This window comes from Cetorhinus maximus, chromosome 3, assembly GCF_964194155.1.
Source record: "Cetorhinus maximus chromosome 3, sCetMax3.hap1.1, whole genome shotgun sequence".
Taxonomy (NCBI): domain Eukaryota; kingdom Metazoa; phylum Chordata; class Chondrichthyes; order Lamniformes; family Cetorhinidae; genus Cetorhinus; species Cetorhinus maximus.
Genome location: NC_135881.1, coordinates 65,823,169 through 65,838,743, shown reverse-complemented (window position 1 = coordinate 65,838,743; position 15,575 = coordinate 65,823,169). Strand labels below are relative to the sequence as shown.

At 40.9% G+C, this 15,575-nt stretch overlaps 1 protein-coding gene across 3 annotated transcripts in view; it reads left to right on the top strand.

Moving 5' to 3' along the window:
• The first annotated feature begins 337 nt into the window (after positions 1–337).
• The window catches only part of cmtm6 (CKLF-like MARVEL transmembrane domain containing 6), a 90,245-nt gene continuing 75,007 nt past the window's right edge, over positions 338–15,575 (top strand). Inside the window, exons 1-2 of one of the 3 annotated variants that reach the window (XM_078538501.1) lie at positions 338–475; positions 1,337–1,796. In XM_078538501.1, the coding sequence (XP_078394627.1) occupies positions 1,650–1,796 (147 nt within the window). In that variant the 5' untranslated portion in view covers positions 338–475; positions 1,337–1,649. Of the gene's footprint in view, positions 476–1,012; positions 1,115–1,142; positions 1,797–15,575 lie in introns of those variants that run through there. The other 2 variants (XM_078538502.1, XM_078538500.1) reach the window with 2 other exon arrangements.

Sequence of the window (15,575 nt, the reverse complement as noted above, 5' to 3'; positions counted from 1 at the left end):
ACCCAGCAGACAGCATAAAATCGTGTCAATTTTAGCTGCTGTGTCTCATTACCATGTTGCCAGTCCAATTGGAAGGGGTAGGTAATGTCCGCTCGTCTTCCAAATATTGGCGCCCTATGACCACATTCAGGTAGGTGTGTAGCGAGGTTTTGGGAGGGTTTTGAAGGAGAGTGAGGATAGGCGGAATCCGGCGTAGGGAAGGCCTGAATTTATCTTGTTGGGCTCCGGAGGAACATCTGTCTCCCTCATCTCCACAAAAGGGTAAAAAAAGCACCTGTTGAGGTCTTTGCAACTCACGCATCTTCAGATCAGTGGCAGCAAAGCCACAGCAGTTTTTTTTCTACCCAGAGCGGAGTTGAAATGCCGCCGGGTTCCCTTTAACGTTATTTTATTACATTTGAAGGATCTCTTTGGCACCTATTCAGAAAAGCGGGTTAATATCGGACTTAGCGGGATGCAAACGGCTTTCTAACGGGTAAGCACTGTGGGGTATTTTAACTGCGCAGCTTCCTCATGTCCATTGGGCAGGTAGGGTTAAAATCCCCCCCTTTCCCCCAAAGGGTTTTAATGCTAACTCTTAAAACCACTGGAGTCAGATCATTCATCTAACTCCACAGTAACTACGCGCCAATACATTTTTAACTCTTCTCAGTTCTGATGTAAGGTCACAGACCTGAAACGTTAACTGTCCCCAAAGATGGTGCCGGAGCGTTTCCGGCATTTTCTGGGGTTTTTTTTTATTTCAGTGATTCCACTACTTTCCGTATCACTACAGAAGCGTCAGCTTCCTGAAAATCTCCCGGTTGCTTAACTGCAGAGAGAAAGCCACACCAAATCATTTTCCATTTAACTGAGCAGAGAATTTCCACGCGGCCACAACGCATTGACCTCTCCAACCCTGGGAATTGGGAGTTTAGAGGGTAAGATGTGGGGAAGGGGCGGAAAAGTCCCCGTGGATGCTGGGCCTCTCTAATCGGTTTCTTTTTGTGTGTGTGTGTGGGTGAGTCAGACGAAAGCGAAACAAGGAAGTGAAGCGGTTGGGAGGGAGTGTTCGACTGGACTAGAGGAGGGAGAGAGGTGGGAGAGCAAAGCCAGCCAGGGCTGCGGCTGCTTGGTAAGTGGGCAGAGACGGTGAGAGTGTCGGTCAGTGCTGGGGTAGGAGATTGAGGGAGGGAGGGGGGTCTGCCATTGTTTGGAAAGGTGTGGGGCTGGGCTGGGCCGGGCCGGGCCGCTCAGTTGGCGGCATCTGGTTGCGAGGCGGAGCGGGGTTGGATCTGAATTCACCGCCTCTCCTGACAAACAAACATATCTCTCTTGTTTTTTTTCTAATTCGCAGATTTGTTGGGTGCTTCCAGACCTCGCAATGCCAGAAGTGACCGCCGGAACTTTGCGTTCCTGGAGTTGAGAACGAAAGGCGCAAAACCTGTCGATTGGATGTTTATTGGATTTTTTTTTTGGACGGTAGAATCGACCACAGCTATTACTTGTTTAAAAGAAACCAATCGTTTCCGAGGGGATTGGGTATAGTTTCGGTTTCGAGTTTTTTTTTTACCCCCCACAAAAAAAAATTCCGAAGTTGTGCCACTGTTTTGCGGGGTTATTTTTGCGGGAGAAGTGGTTGTCGGAAGTGTTAAATAGTCAGCGACAGAATGCCGCTTCGACAAGAACACGGGAACGGAGACATGGACCCGGAGGGGGTTTACCAGACAACCACGGAGCCCATCCGTGGCTCGCGCGCCTGCTGTCGTCTTGGCTACCTGTCCGCTTTCAGATCAAAGCTGAAGGTGCTGCAAGTGGTGAGTTCTCTCTGGGCAGTTGAGTCCTTGGTGTCTGTTCTTCTGTCTCTTCCACGTGGATGGGAGAATTATTTTGGGGGGCTTATTTCGCAACACGGGCTGAGCCAACGTTTTTTAAAAAATCAATTGGATTAAGGGGCTTGACTGAATTCACAGGTAAGGTTTCGCCCAAGTGGGACAATAACACTTTTTTTTAAAAAAAAAAATGGGGAAACATGTATGAGAAAATGTGCCTGCCGGTCGGGCTGCCAACTCTAGATGGGCGGGCTCCAGGAGTTTTCGTCATAAAGCCTCCAACAGTCAAACGGGAAGTGCTAAAAGAAAATTAACTTTTTTTTTTCCATGTTCCTATGGTTTGGCTCATGGATTGCTCACAGTGTCCTTGAGATTAATCTTCAATTCTTTGAGACTCCAGGACAATCCTGGAAGGTTCGCAATCCTAGCTGAACGCCCCTAAATTAGGATGTACATTACGCGGAGAAGGTAGAACGAAAAGGGCCACAACTTTAAAATCCTAAGAATGAATAAATTGTATTATCTGCACTTCTGCTATCAGTTTCAGAAGAGTGTCATTACAATGCCCAGCATGTGCTGATTTCCCTGATTTATATTCATCATCTTATGCCCTCTTTCTTTTTGTCCCATTTGAAGGCCAATGCAAAAATGCCCGGTGCACAGTGATAAGCCAAATTGGCTCCTTGCATGTGGCAGCACAAGGTACTGCTAATATGACAGCAAAGTGGGTAGAATTGAATGGTGAGTAGGGGAATATATTGTTGGAAAGAGAGCATGAAGCCCAGGGGAACTATTGTTTTGAGAGAGAGTCAGAAGATGAACTATTAACTATAGAACAGACATTGCTGACTGAGGAAACCAGAACATAAGTTATTTTGTAAGGTACCTAGAAATAATTGTAATACTGTATTCAGTTGTTTCCCTTGGCACAGAATTGGTGAAGTCAATATGTGAAGTAATAACCAGGACTTGTATCTAAAAATAATATTACAAGACTTTTTGAATGTAATGCTCTTTGCAAGTGACTATGTTGAGGTTTTGAGACGTACAGATTGGAAATGTTTTACATGTGAACCCTTGTCACTGTGGAGCTAATTTATTTATCTGGGAAAACCGTGGTAGGCTACAATGAGCAGAGGCTAAGGTGGGAATCGTCACCCTGTCATTCCCATTTTGATGTTTGTTGAGAGTTTGGTTATGATTTCCCCATCCCTTCCCTTAAACACATGGGAAACCTGTCAAAATGTGATAACTTTGATGATGTCATTCAGGGTTGCTGATATGCATGATTCAATACCCCAGCATGGGTTCCCACTTTCAGACAGAAAGGAAGAAAATGGGAGGGGTAGAGAGATTTCATATCAAGGCAATTTATGTTTCCAGAGAGATGAATGAGAGCTTATGCTAGGGTGTGTTAACATGCTGTAATTAAATTAAAATTCTCCTTTATTACAAAGAAATTCAATCCCACACCTGTTGCGTAATAGCAGTAGGCAGTGTAATGCCTAAGCTCTACTCTTGTGAAGAAAATCAAATTGACCTAATGATTTAAAAATAACTAATACATGTTTTCCTCACATATCTATGTAATATATAAAGTTTTATGTGCGGTTTAGACTGTGGGTGGAAATGAAAGTAATGGAAAAGACAGCATAAATTTATGAAGAGGTAACGGGCAATGCTTATAGAGAGACTTGAGAAGTTCTGGCTTTTTCACTTGAACTGAGATGGTTAAAGGGTGATGATTATGAAGAATTGCACTAAGGAAAATAATGATGATGTTTCAACTGGTGGACAAGACAGAACAAACTTAAAATAATTATGAAAAGAATTAAAAGTCAGAATGTAGAATTCTCTGCCATAACCTGTTGTTGAAGCAAAGAACATTTTAAAAAAGAATCAGATAGTTGTTTGGAGAAGAGTAATATTAAATTACTTGGGAACAAGCAGAAGAATGAAATTAGACTGGGTGATTCTTATCCAGAGAAAAGTACTGGTTCAGATTTGGTGGACCAACTGTTTTGTTTCTTTGCAGCACTCTGGTTGTAAGTTAACATTAGCATTAAAACTGGAATTGTAGCCATGTAAATATTTATCAAAGATTTTTAAGTGCTATCTTGTTTGACTCAACCAAGTAATAACATACAGGTAAAATATATAATTTAAATTCATGTTTAGTGTAATAAAAGTATTTCAACTTATCTGTAACATTTGCCCAATTCTTGTTTTTGGTGAATCTATTAAGTGTTGCTCATAATGCCTAAACTCTGTTAGTTCTAGAGCTTTTAGTCATCTGTGAAATACCTTGGAATTCTTTAGACAAAAAGGCACTACAGAAATTCAAGTTGTTGTTATGGTTGGCTCCAAGAGCTATCTGTGCACCATGTGCAGTCCTGTTCAATGTCATGAGAAATCTTTTGTTGCTGTTTTGGCTCTTTGTCCTTCCTACTACTGCTGCACCTCTACCTCTCTGGCCTAGCTGCATGTTCTTGGACCACTCCATCCCATTCCCTCCCTTCCCCTTGTCCACCCCAGGACCAGCCCAAACCTGAGCCTGGTTAATTTTGTGTCATAGGCCACTTTTCCAGGTCATTGGGCCTTGTGATAAAAACTGGTTTCTATACACACATAGTTGTAAAAAAAAGGTTCGAAACAGGTCACAGACATGACTACATACGAGAGGTGGGTTGGTGTATTTATTTCAGTAACTGGTGTCTCGGGAAGAAATTTAGTTATCTATCTATAAGGTAAACATTTAATTTTTAGGAACCAGTCAAAAAACAATTACTTTATGTTGAACACATGGCTCACAACTCCATTCTGGAATTCTTTCACTAGAAATGCTTGCTAGATTCAATAGTCTGAATCTTTCATTTGGCCATTGGTGAAAAGGGTGACATGGCTGGGAGATGTACCCTAATCTCAACTAAGTTCCAAGGAAGGAATATGGTGGTGTGGGATGGCTGGTGGTTGCTCATCTCCTAAATTAATGAGTGGGGGAATTTTGAAAACAGCACATGGCCTATGCAATCTGCTGATCTACTGTATAGTCTTTTTTAAGCCCTTTTTAAAGGGTTCTCTAGCAACCCCCAGATTCCTGGTCACCAGGAATGAATGGGTGTCCTTTCCTTCCCGTGTTGCTAAGATGCAAAGGATGGAAAATATATTGTATAACGTGCATACCAATTGCCTAAAATTATAATATGTTTGCATATCTATGGGCCAATGGGAAATTATGCAAATGGCACATTGCCAGAAGATTTGGCTTTTGCATATCTTTGTCAACCCTTGGCTGGAGTTATGCTATACAAATCTCCAGTGGAAGATCAAAACTGTGTTTTGCACCTAGGCAGTTACATACATTGATTGCAGAAGGTTGCAACTGCTTAGATAAGTTTAATCAGTAATGAGTAATTTGTCAATTCTTTTTTTCAAATATATCTTTTTAGAATGAATCACGTTTATGGAGTGCTTGATATTTATTCTACAAAACGAACTGAGTTAAAGAAACAAAGGACTAGCATTTACATAGCATATTTTATAACCTCAGGACGCTTTACAGCATGTGAAATACTTTTTAGATGTAGTCAGTTGTAAAGTAGAAAGTGGGACAGCCAATTTGCTCATATTGTTCCACAAACAGTAATGAGATGGTAATCAGATCATCTGTTTTAGCGATGTTGGTTGGCTGGTTTCCTAAATCTCTCTAAAGCATTCAATACTATCAGCAGGGCACGACTCTACAAGATTTTGGGGAAAATTGGCTGTCCACCAAATCTCCTCAATCTCATCTGCCCCTTTCATGACAATAGACACTATTGTACAGTTTGATTGCAGCACTTCCGATTAGTTTCAGGGTGAAGTACAGAGTGAAACAGGACTGTGTCCTAGTTCCCACTTTGGTATTTTCTTCTCCATGCCCCTGACCTTTGCCTTCTCGGCAGATATGGAAGGAATTTACTTGCATACTAGGTCAGATGGCCAGCTCTACAATCTGTCTACGCTGAAAGCAAAGTCAAAAATACAGCAGGTCTTGATAGAGAACTCCACTATGCTGATGATGCTGTGCTAGTTGCTCACATGGAAACACAGCCACCAAGACTCGTGGATTGTCTTTTCCATGCCTGTAACTTGTTTTCCCTTACTATAAATATCAAGAAAACCATGATTATGGGACATGGTGTCACACCTTTGCCATTGACTGCTCTAAATAAAATCCTGCTGGAAGTAGTTCACAAATTCTTCTACCTTAGGTGAAAAATCTGTCTCCTTGAAACGCTCATAGGGGAAGCAGCTACCGTCTTTGGCCGACTTATGAAACAGGCATGGAATAACATCAGGCTGACTCTTGGAACAAGCTGCTGGTTTATACGGCCTCTGTTCTCACCACCTTGTTGTAGGAATGGCTGTGAAACATGGATGACTTAAAGCTCATCAGGACACTCGCAAGAATAACCAATATAAGGGGGAAAACAACAATTTATATTGTATGTGAAGAGAGTGCCGATTGGTTGGCAAGTGGTGTTGTCATGAAGAATGCACCACTGATGGTGACTGACAGTTAACTGCCAAGCATTGTTTGAAATTTAAACCAGGCGATTGGATAACATTTGCTATAATCTTCAATGTGCTAAGAATTACATTGGCAACCAATTTGAGATAGTGGATGCGTTGGTTATGATTTTCCAAAAGTCTGTAAAATCTTGAACAGTCCCAGCAGATTGGGAGTTAGCAAATGTAACTCCACTATTTAAGAAAGGAGAGAGAAACAGGCCAGCTAGTCTAACATTAGTCATTGGCAAAATGCTGTGAATCTCTTATTAAGGAATTCCTAAAAATGAACTTAGAAAATCAGAATGTGATCAGACAAAGTCCGCTTGGTTTTACAAAAGGGAAATAGTGTTTGACAAATTTATTAGAGTTCTTTGAAGATGTAATTGGTAGGTGTTATGATACAGCAGTTGGTAAAGGCTGAGTTATTTAAAATCCCAGAGGGAAACTTTAAACAGCTGTCATAACCTATATTTTCAATTGGTATGTTTGAGATGCAGCTCTGAATTTGGGAATAAAAACCAACAGGCATCGATGTTTTTTTACATAAATTAAATTAAACATTTATTAATTTAACAATAAATTTAAACACATGTCTACAAATTACTACCATAATAACTTTTAAACAAATTCCCAAATTAATCACTCCCAGATAATATTCCCCAAGGCAACAATAGCCCATAGTCTTAAACAGACACCAGGCAAAGCACGTTTTATGTTACAAATTCAAAATGAGGTTCCTTTCAATTTGGTTCTTTCGCAAAGTTGTAAGCTTACAGGCGGCTTAGTTATTACAGGGCTCTGACCTGCGCACAAAACCTCCTCTTGGGTTATACCTACCTTTCCCGTTGAATGTAAATTCTCATTGTATCACTAGGTCTTTGAACTCCACCTCTTCTAACAATAAAACCTCTTTCTTAGTACCACTTTTATTAGTAATATAAACATATTGCTTGGTGTCTCCTAACTAGATGCAAGGTTTCACCCCCAGTCTTTGAATGGTTTATTCAACAAAATGCTAATGTACCCTGTACCTTATTGTTTACCATCTCAAAACTACTACACATCAAAGCACCCAGATTAGCTGGCTTTAATCCAATTAAGCCCCACACACACACACACACACACATATCCTACTACAAGTCCAATTGAAAAAATAATTTCCAATAACATTTTACACATTAATATTGCTTCATGACACAGTGTAGATATATGGGAGCCAGTAGATGTAGTATACTTGGATTTCCAAAAGACATTTGATAAGATGCCACACAAAAGATTAATGGACAAGATAAGGATGCATGGAGCTGGGGTTAATATATTTAACATGGATAGAGGTTTAGTTAATGGACAGGAAGCAGAGAGTATGTGTAAAACAAGGCATTTTCAAGTTGGCAGGCTATGACTAGTGGAGTGGCGCAAGGATCAATGTTGGGGCCTCAGCTCCATACAATCTATATTGATGACGTAGACGAAGAGACCAAGAGTAATGTATCTAGGTTTGCTGGCAATACAAAGCCAGGTGGGAAGTATAGCTGTGTGGAAGATACAAAGAGGCTGATTAGACAGATTAATGGGCAACAAGGTGGCATATGGAATATAATGTGAGATTATTCACTTTGATAGCAAGAATAGAAAAGCAGAATTTTTTTTTGAAAAGGTGTGAAACTTTTAAGTGGCACTTGGATGTACTGCACAAGGAACACAGAAAGCTAGCATGCAAGTATGCAGGCAGTTAGGAAGGCAAATGGCATGTTGACATTTATTGCAAGGGGATTGGAGTACAAGAATAAGGAAGCCTTGCTACAATTGTACAGGGCTTTGGTGAGACCACACCTGGAGTACTGTTTGCAGTTTTGGTCCCCATATTATAAGAAGGATATAGTTTCATTGGAGGTGGTGCAGCAAAGATTCACTAGATTTGGTTCCTGGGATGAGAGGGTTGCCCTATGATAAGAGATTGAGTAAATTGGGCCTATACTCTCTGGAGTTTAGAAGAATGAGCAGTGATTGCACAGAAACATATACAATTCTGAATGGACTTAATTTGGTAGACATTAAGGTGTTTCTGCTGGTGAGGAATTTAGAACGCAGGTGGAGAATCTTTGGAATTCTCTACTCTGGAAGGCTATAGATATTCCACCACTGAATATATTTAAGAGAGAGTTTTTGCGCCTCAGGGAGCCAAGGAACATGGGGAGCAGGCAAGAAGTTAGAGTTAAGACCGATATTCAGCCATGATCATATTGAATGGTGGAGCAGGCTTGAGGGGCCATATGGTCGTCTACTCCTATTTTTTAGGTTATTCAATATTTATTGAAAGTATTGCTTTATTATTGATTTAAGGTCATCTAAAACTCTGCTGCCCATGCTAGTCCTGTTCCCCTATCATGCCTGTGCTCACAGATCTCCATTGCCTCCTGGTCAAGCAATGTCTTGCTTTTAAAATTCTTATACTTGTTTTCAAACCCCTTCATGGCCATGCCCCTCCCTATCTCTATATTCTCCTCCAGTTCTATAAACCTTTAAGAAATCTGCACCCCTCTAATTCTAGCCTCTTGTGCATCTCAGAATTTAATTGCTTCACCATAGGTGAATTTGCCTAGGACCCAAGCTTTGGAATCCCCTCCCTATACCTCTTCACCTCCCTATCTCACTTTCCTCCTTTTTCCATCCAGCTTTTGGTCAGCTGAGCTAATATTTCACATGGCTCAGTATCATACTTGGTTTCATAATGCTCCTGTGAAGTGCACTGGATTATTTTATTATGTTAAAGGCACTATTTAAATACAAGTTGTTGTTGTAGGAGACAAGAAGTTAGAGCCAATGTTTAGGTGTTAGTTGTTGCGAAAGAAAGAAAGAACACAAGAAATAAAAGCAGGAGTACACTATAAGGCACATCGAGCCTGCTCAGCCATTAAATACAATCGTGGCTAAGCTTGGGCTTCATCGCCATTTTCCTTCCCATCTCCTATATCCTTTAATTCCCTGAGACACCAAAAATGTGTCTATTCCAGCCTTAAATGTATTCAACTATGGAGCATCCACAACCCTCTGGGGTAGAGAATCCAAAGATTCGCACCCCTTTGAGTGAAGTAATTTTCCTTTGTCTCAGTCCTAAATGATCAGCTCCTTATCCTGAGACTGTGCCCCCATATTTTAGATTCTCCGACCAGCGAAGACAATCTCTCAACATCTACCCTATCAAGCCCCTTCAGGATTTTGTAGGTTTCAATGAGTTCGCTCTCATTCCTCTAAACTCAAGAATATAAACCCAATTTATACAGCTTCTCATCACAGGTCCCAGGACCAATTTAGTGAACCCTCACTGCACTGCCTCTAATGCAAGCATATATATTCTTAAATGTGGAGACCAAAACTGCACACAGTATTCCAGGTGTGGTCTGACCAAAACCCTGTACAACTGCAGCAAGACTTCTTTATTCTTGTACTCCAATCCCCTTGTAATAAAGGTCAACATACCATTTACCTTCCTAATTATTTGCTGTATCTGCGTGTTAACTTTCTGCATTCCTGTACAAGCACACCCAAGTCTCTTTTGAATATCAACACTTGCAAGGTGTAAAAGAAAAATAACCTGCTTTCTTATTCTTACAAGCAAAGTGAATAACTGCACACTTCCCTATATTATGTATCTGCCAAATTGCTACCCATTCAGCCAACCTGTCAATACCTCTTTGCAGCCTCTCTGTGTCCTCCCCACAGCTTACCTTTCCACCTAGTTCGGTATCACCAGAAAACTTAGATACGTTACTCTCTGTCTCTTCACTTAAGTCATTAGTATAGATTGTAAACAGCTGAGGTCCAAGCAGTGATCCTTGTGGCACTCTACTATTCACTGCCTGCAACTTGAAAAAGCCCTGTTATTGCCCACTTTCTGTTTTCTATCCATTAACCAATCCTCTATTCATGCTAATATATTACCCTTAACTCCATGAGTTGTTATATTAAGCTTTGGTGTAGCACCTTATTGAATACCTTTTTGAAATCCAGGTATACTACACCTACTTGTTCCCCTTTATCTACCCTATTAGTTACATCCTCAAAAAAACTCTAATAAATTTGACAAACAGGATTTTCCTTTAGTAAAACCATGTTGACTTGTTCTAATCATACTCTGCTTTTCTAAGTGCATTGTTAAGACTTCCTCAATAATAGATTCCAACATTTTCCCAACAATTGATGTTAGAGTAACTGGCCTACAGTTCACCATTTTCTCTCTCCCTCCTTTCTTGAAAAGTGTAATATTTGCCAACCTCCAATCAAGTGAGTCAGTTCTCAAATCTAAGGAATTATGGAAAGTCATAGCCAACATATCCACTATCTCTGCAGCTACCTCTTTTACAACCCTAGGGTGTAGGCCATGAGGTCCCGGAAGTTAGTTGGATTTTAGTTCCTTAAGTTTCTCCAATACTTTATCTCTGCTGATTTTAATTTCCTAATTTTTAGCCCCTAGGTTACCGTCTATTTCTGATATGGAACTTGTGTCTTCTACTGTGAACAAATATTTTGTTTCTGTATTCAATTTCTGCCATTTCCTCATTCCCCATGATTTCTCCCGTCTTTGCTTCTAAAGGACCAATGTTTACTTCAGCTACTCTCTTCCTTTTTACGTACTTATAAAAGCTCTTTGTTGGTTTTATATTTCTGGCTCGTTTATTCTCATATTCTGTCTTTTTTCCTTTTTATCAACTTTTTGGTGGCCCCTTTGCTGATTTCTAAAACACTCCTAATCCTCAGACTTGCTATTGTTTTTTTTTGCAACATTGTAAACCTCTTCTTTTAATCTAATACTACCCTTAACTTCAGCTGAGTAATAGCATTCTGCTCTCTGAGTCAGAAGGTTCCCTTTCAAGGTTCCCTTAAGTTCAATTTGACTGTAGTGTTTCCTACAGTACAACAGTGACTACACTTCAAAAACCACTTAATTAGCTGTAAAGCCCTTTGAGATATCTTGAGGTCATAAAAGGTGCTATATAAATGCAAATTTGTTCTTTACTTAAATTAGAAGATTACAGGCATATGCCTATGCTGCAAAATGTTCTTTTGGGATGTTCAGGTTATATGGACATTCAGGATTCTTATTTTTGTCCTTTTGAAAAGCCGTGAGCACTGAAGGACATTGTTTCACTGCACACGACTTATTCCACATGTAAAAAAATCTTTGCTACACAAAGTTCCTTTTACTACGACCTCCAATGACTCCGTAAGGTTCATTCAATTAGTAGATGAGGCATAGAGACCAGGAAGGTAACCAATTCAATACCCGATTTCAGCTGCAGGTGGTTGGGGTACCTCTGTTGTTTTTAGGTTAGAGAAGGGGAACTTATTTCTCTTGTCCTTTGTAGACTTTCAAAAGGGATCTCATGCATAGGAACATGGCCACCTGCAAGTTCCCCAAGTAATACACCACCCTGACTTGGAACCATGTTGCCACCCCTTCACGGCCCCTGGGTCAGAACCCTGGAAGTCTCTCCAAAAGTACTGTTGGTCTACCTACAGCACATAGACTGCAATGGTTCATGAAAGCATCTCACCATCGTCTTCAAGGGCAATTAGGGATGGGCAATTAATGCTGCCCTTACTGGTCACATACAAATCCCACAAATGAATAATTTTTTATAAGTGGATTTTGGGCAAAGGTGGAATTAAAAACTTGACAGGGATGTCCATTCAACCAAAAACCATGCCAATATTCACCACCTATGTTTAAAAATGAATATTCCTAACTTAGGCAAGATGCTGTAGAGGGACTACCTATCTTAGAGAGAGGGAAATGAGAGAGAAAAGCTGTCAAAGGGAAATAAGTCATTTTAAAATTGTAAAGTTTCCCTTCATTCATTTGTTTTGAAAGGTGGGGGGGATTAGTGCAGTTTTTTACTCAATATTTACAAAATTATTTTGTAGAATTCCCCAAAATAAGTTTTTGTAATTATGTGGTATGACTCACAGTTGTACTTTCCTGATACCATGACAAGTTGTTGGTGTCACCTGAGGCCTTTGTTATCTTGCTAAAATTCAGATGACAGATTTGCAGGGCCAAAGAAAAAAAAAATCCCATTGCTTACTTCATCAAATGAACGGTTGTAGTTCAGGGGAAGGAAGTCTACACTCCCTGGGGAGTTGCTTTATCATTGCCATGAAACCAAACTTCAGAAATGTTCACTTTAATCTGGGACCAAAATAAATATGAACACTTTCCGTCTCAGCAAACAAGTAATGTAGCTTACTTTACTTGTTAGTGTAGGAATATGAAATTAAAATGAATGTGTTTATGTTTGTCACTTGTGAAATAGGTTTGAACATCAGGTACACAGTGGATGTTTCTAAAATGCTGCCTCAGGATCTTTGCTTTTCTACTTAGAAACTCTGGGGTCCACAGTGTTATGCTGTGCAGAAGAGGCTCCTCTGTTTCCCCTGAATAGCTGATCACTATGCTCCTACTGTTGCTTACTACAGCTGTCATGTGTGCATTTTTAATTTCTCTTGCATTTCTTTGAGCTGCAGCTCCACCCAGTGCACTAGTTGCAATGGCCTATGTTAAACACACCACATTGGTGCCAAAAAGAACAATCTCCAAGATATGACAAAATCAACTCCAGCTTCTCAAAGGATAAAATTAGGATTGGGTAAGATACAAGAGTTTTCCCTTTCCCTGTAAAAAGCTACAATTGGATGCAAAAAAATAAGAGATGCAAAAAGGGACAATGAAAAAAATAACAAGGGGTGTCAAAGCTAACAGCCCAAGTTTTTTATAAATGTATTAAGTGGAAGAGTGGTAAGGGGGAATGTGGTTTCATTAAAGCCTAATACAGAGAATATGGATAATGAGGAAATGAATGCTTGTTAAATTGAATCCATTTCACATAGAGGAAGAGGACAAAATACAAAAGGACCTAGTTTAAGTTGAGAGGAGAAACCTATTGGATTTAATACAAGTTTTAAAGTAATGGTGAAAATAATAGGACCTGATTAGTTTCAACCCAGGACACCTGGCGATCACTTGACTTGGCATTAGATTCAAATTAATATTGGAAAAGGTGAAATTCACCTCCGATTGCCCAATTTTTGGGGTGGCTTTCTCTGGTGCTGACTGCAAAATTCAGGTCAGTGCTTTGGCTGAAGGAAAATAATTATACATTCAAGTTTGCAGTTGGCACTCAGGAGTGACAGTAATTTATGTAGATGGGAGCTGGAAGTTACAATTGGACATAGACAGATTAAGTGAATGGGAATGGCTACGACAGATGGAGTTCATTGTGAAAAGTGTGAGATCATCCACTTTAGATCCAAAAAAGACAACCCAAATGGTTTTCTTAATGGCAAGAGACTAGGATTTGTGCAGGTGCAAATGTTGCCATTCTGTTTTGTATTTGTATTGAGTTTCACATATTATAGTCAACATCATGTAATCCACCATGCGTTATTAGTGGCTGTTTAATCGAATTAGTGCTGCTGCTCTCATCTCTGAATTGCAAGTTTAAGTTCATGTCCCAGTGTGAATTGGAACACAAAATCTTGGCTGACAATTCAATGGAGGGCTACCTTGTTAAAGGTGCTTTCTTTTGTTTGAGGCCTTAGAACAAGGCCTTGGTTTCCAGCTCAGTTATACATTGAAAGGACCCTATGGCATTACTTGAAGAGCGTAGAGTTCCCTTGGTGCACATTTCAACATTCCTCCCACAAGCAAGACTATCTTTTTTTAGTGACCTGGATATTTATTCATTTCCTATTTGTGGGGGTTTAAGAAACAGAAATTAATTGTCACGCTTGCTTACATAACAGTAACTGCAAATCACAATGCAATTAGAGAAAATGCTGGAAATACTTAGAAGACCTGGCAGCACCTGTGGAGCGAGAAACAGAGTTAACGTTTCAGGTATGACCTGATGAAAGATCCTCCATCTGAAAAATTGGGTGGAATTTTCCACTTCCATTGGCTGCCGGTGTGTTTGGCGGCGAGTGGACAATATGGCAAGAAGGCCAAAAATCGGTTTTACGCTGTTGTGAAACCAGTTTGCGATCGTCCGCTCCACCCGTCAATGGCGGGCTGCGTTTCCTGCCGCTGCACGTCAGGAGCATAATTTCAATACTTCAACATATCGTTATAAACCCTGCTTGATGGCATCATACCCCCCTCACTGGATCATCTGCGCACGTCGGTGTAATTGCACGCTGGCCTGTTTCACAACTGTATATATGTGGCATGCATCTGGTGAGCTGCACTTTGCTTGGGACTTCGAGGTTTGTTTGCCTACCTTGCTTCGGGCAGCATTCATGGTCATCAGTGCCAGGCTTCACAGGCAGCACCACATCACTTTTCGGGGGACCCACGGACAGGTCTCTAACTACCAGACCTGCTGTAAGGCGGGGATGGCTTTTCAATGGCTTCAGGGCTAGGGCTTGCTTGGGGAAGGGGAAAAAGTGGCCTCAGGCAGAGGAAGAGGCAGCAAGGTGAGGGCTGTACTGGGGAAGGGAGGTATCCCAGGGTGTGTGTGGGGGCACAAGTTGACCTGTGCAAGTGGCCTCAAGATGGTGAGGGCTGAGGAGGCAGTCTCCAGAGGAGATGTGACCAGATGGAGATGTGAAGGTGTGTGTGAGAGAGTGAGTGATGATGTATCTTGAGCTGGCAGTGAGTGAGATGCCAGTGAAGCCCAGAGTGGGACGATTACTGGACCTCCAGTGGCCAGAGTTGGGGTGGAGAACATCACTGCAGGCCTCCAAGAGGTATTCCAGTGACTGGTCACTGAACTCTTCTTGGCTTTCAGGGCCATGTCTTCACTGGAGCAGTTCTGGGCTGCAAGCATTGAGAACTGTGTGCATGACTGCGTTTTAGATAGGGCACCTCAATGAGGAAACGGTGAGGTAACGATGTGGTGAGTGATTCAGAGGCTGCCGGCAGCGAGACAGTGTGTTTCCTGTGGCTGCATAGTTAATGAGGCAGGAAGTGAACAATATGGCATGGAAACCCGCCATGGTGGCTAGCAGTTAAAGCCTTTTTTTCAATGCCTGCTCCGGCATTTAGTGCGAATCTGGGGAAATTCCACCCATTAACTCATTCCCTCTCCATAGATGCTGGCAGATCTGCTGAGTATTTACAGAAATTTTCTGTTTTTATTTTAGTTTTCCAATTTGCTCAGTATTTTGCTTGCACATATCTGAAGGATTTCAGGTTTAGTCTTTGGATTGTGT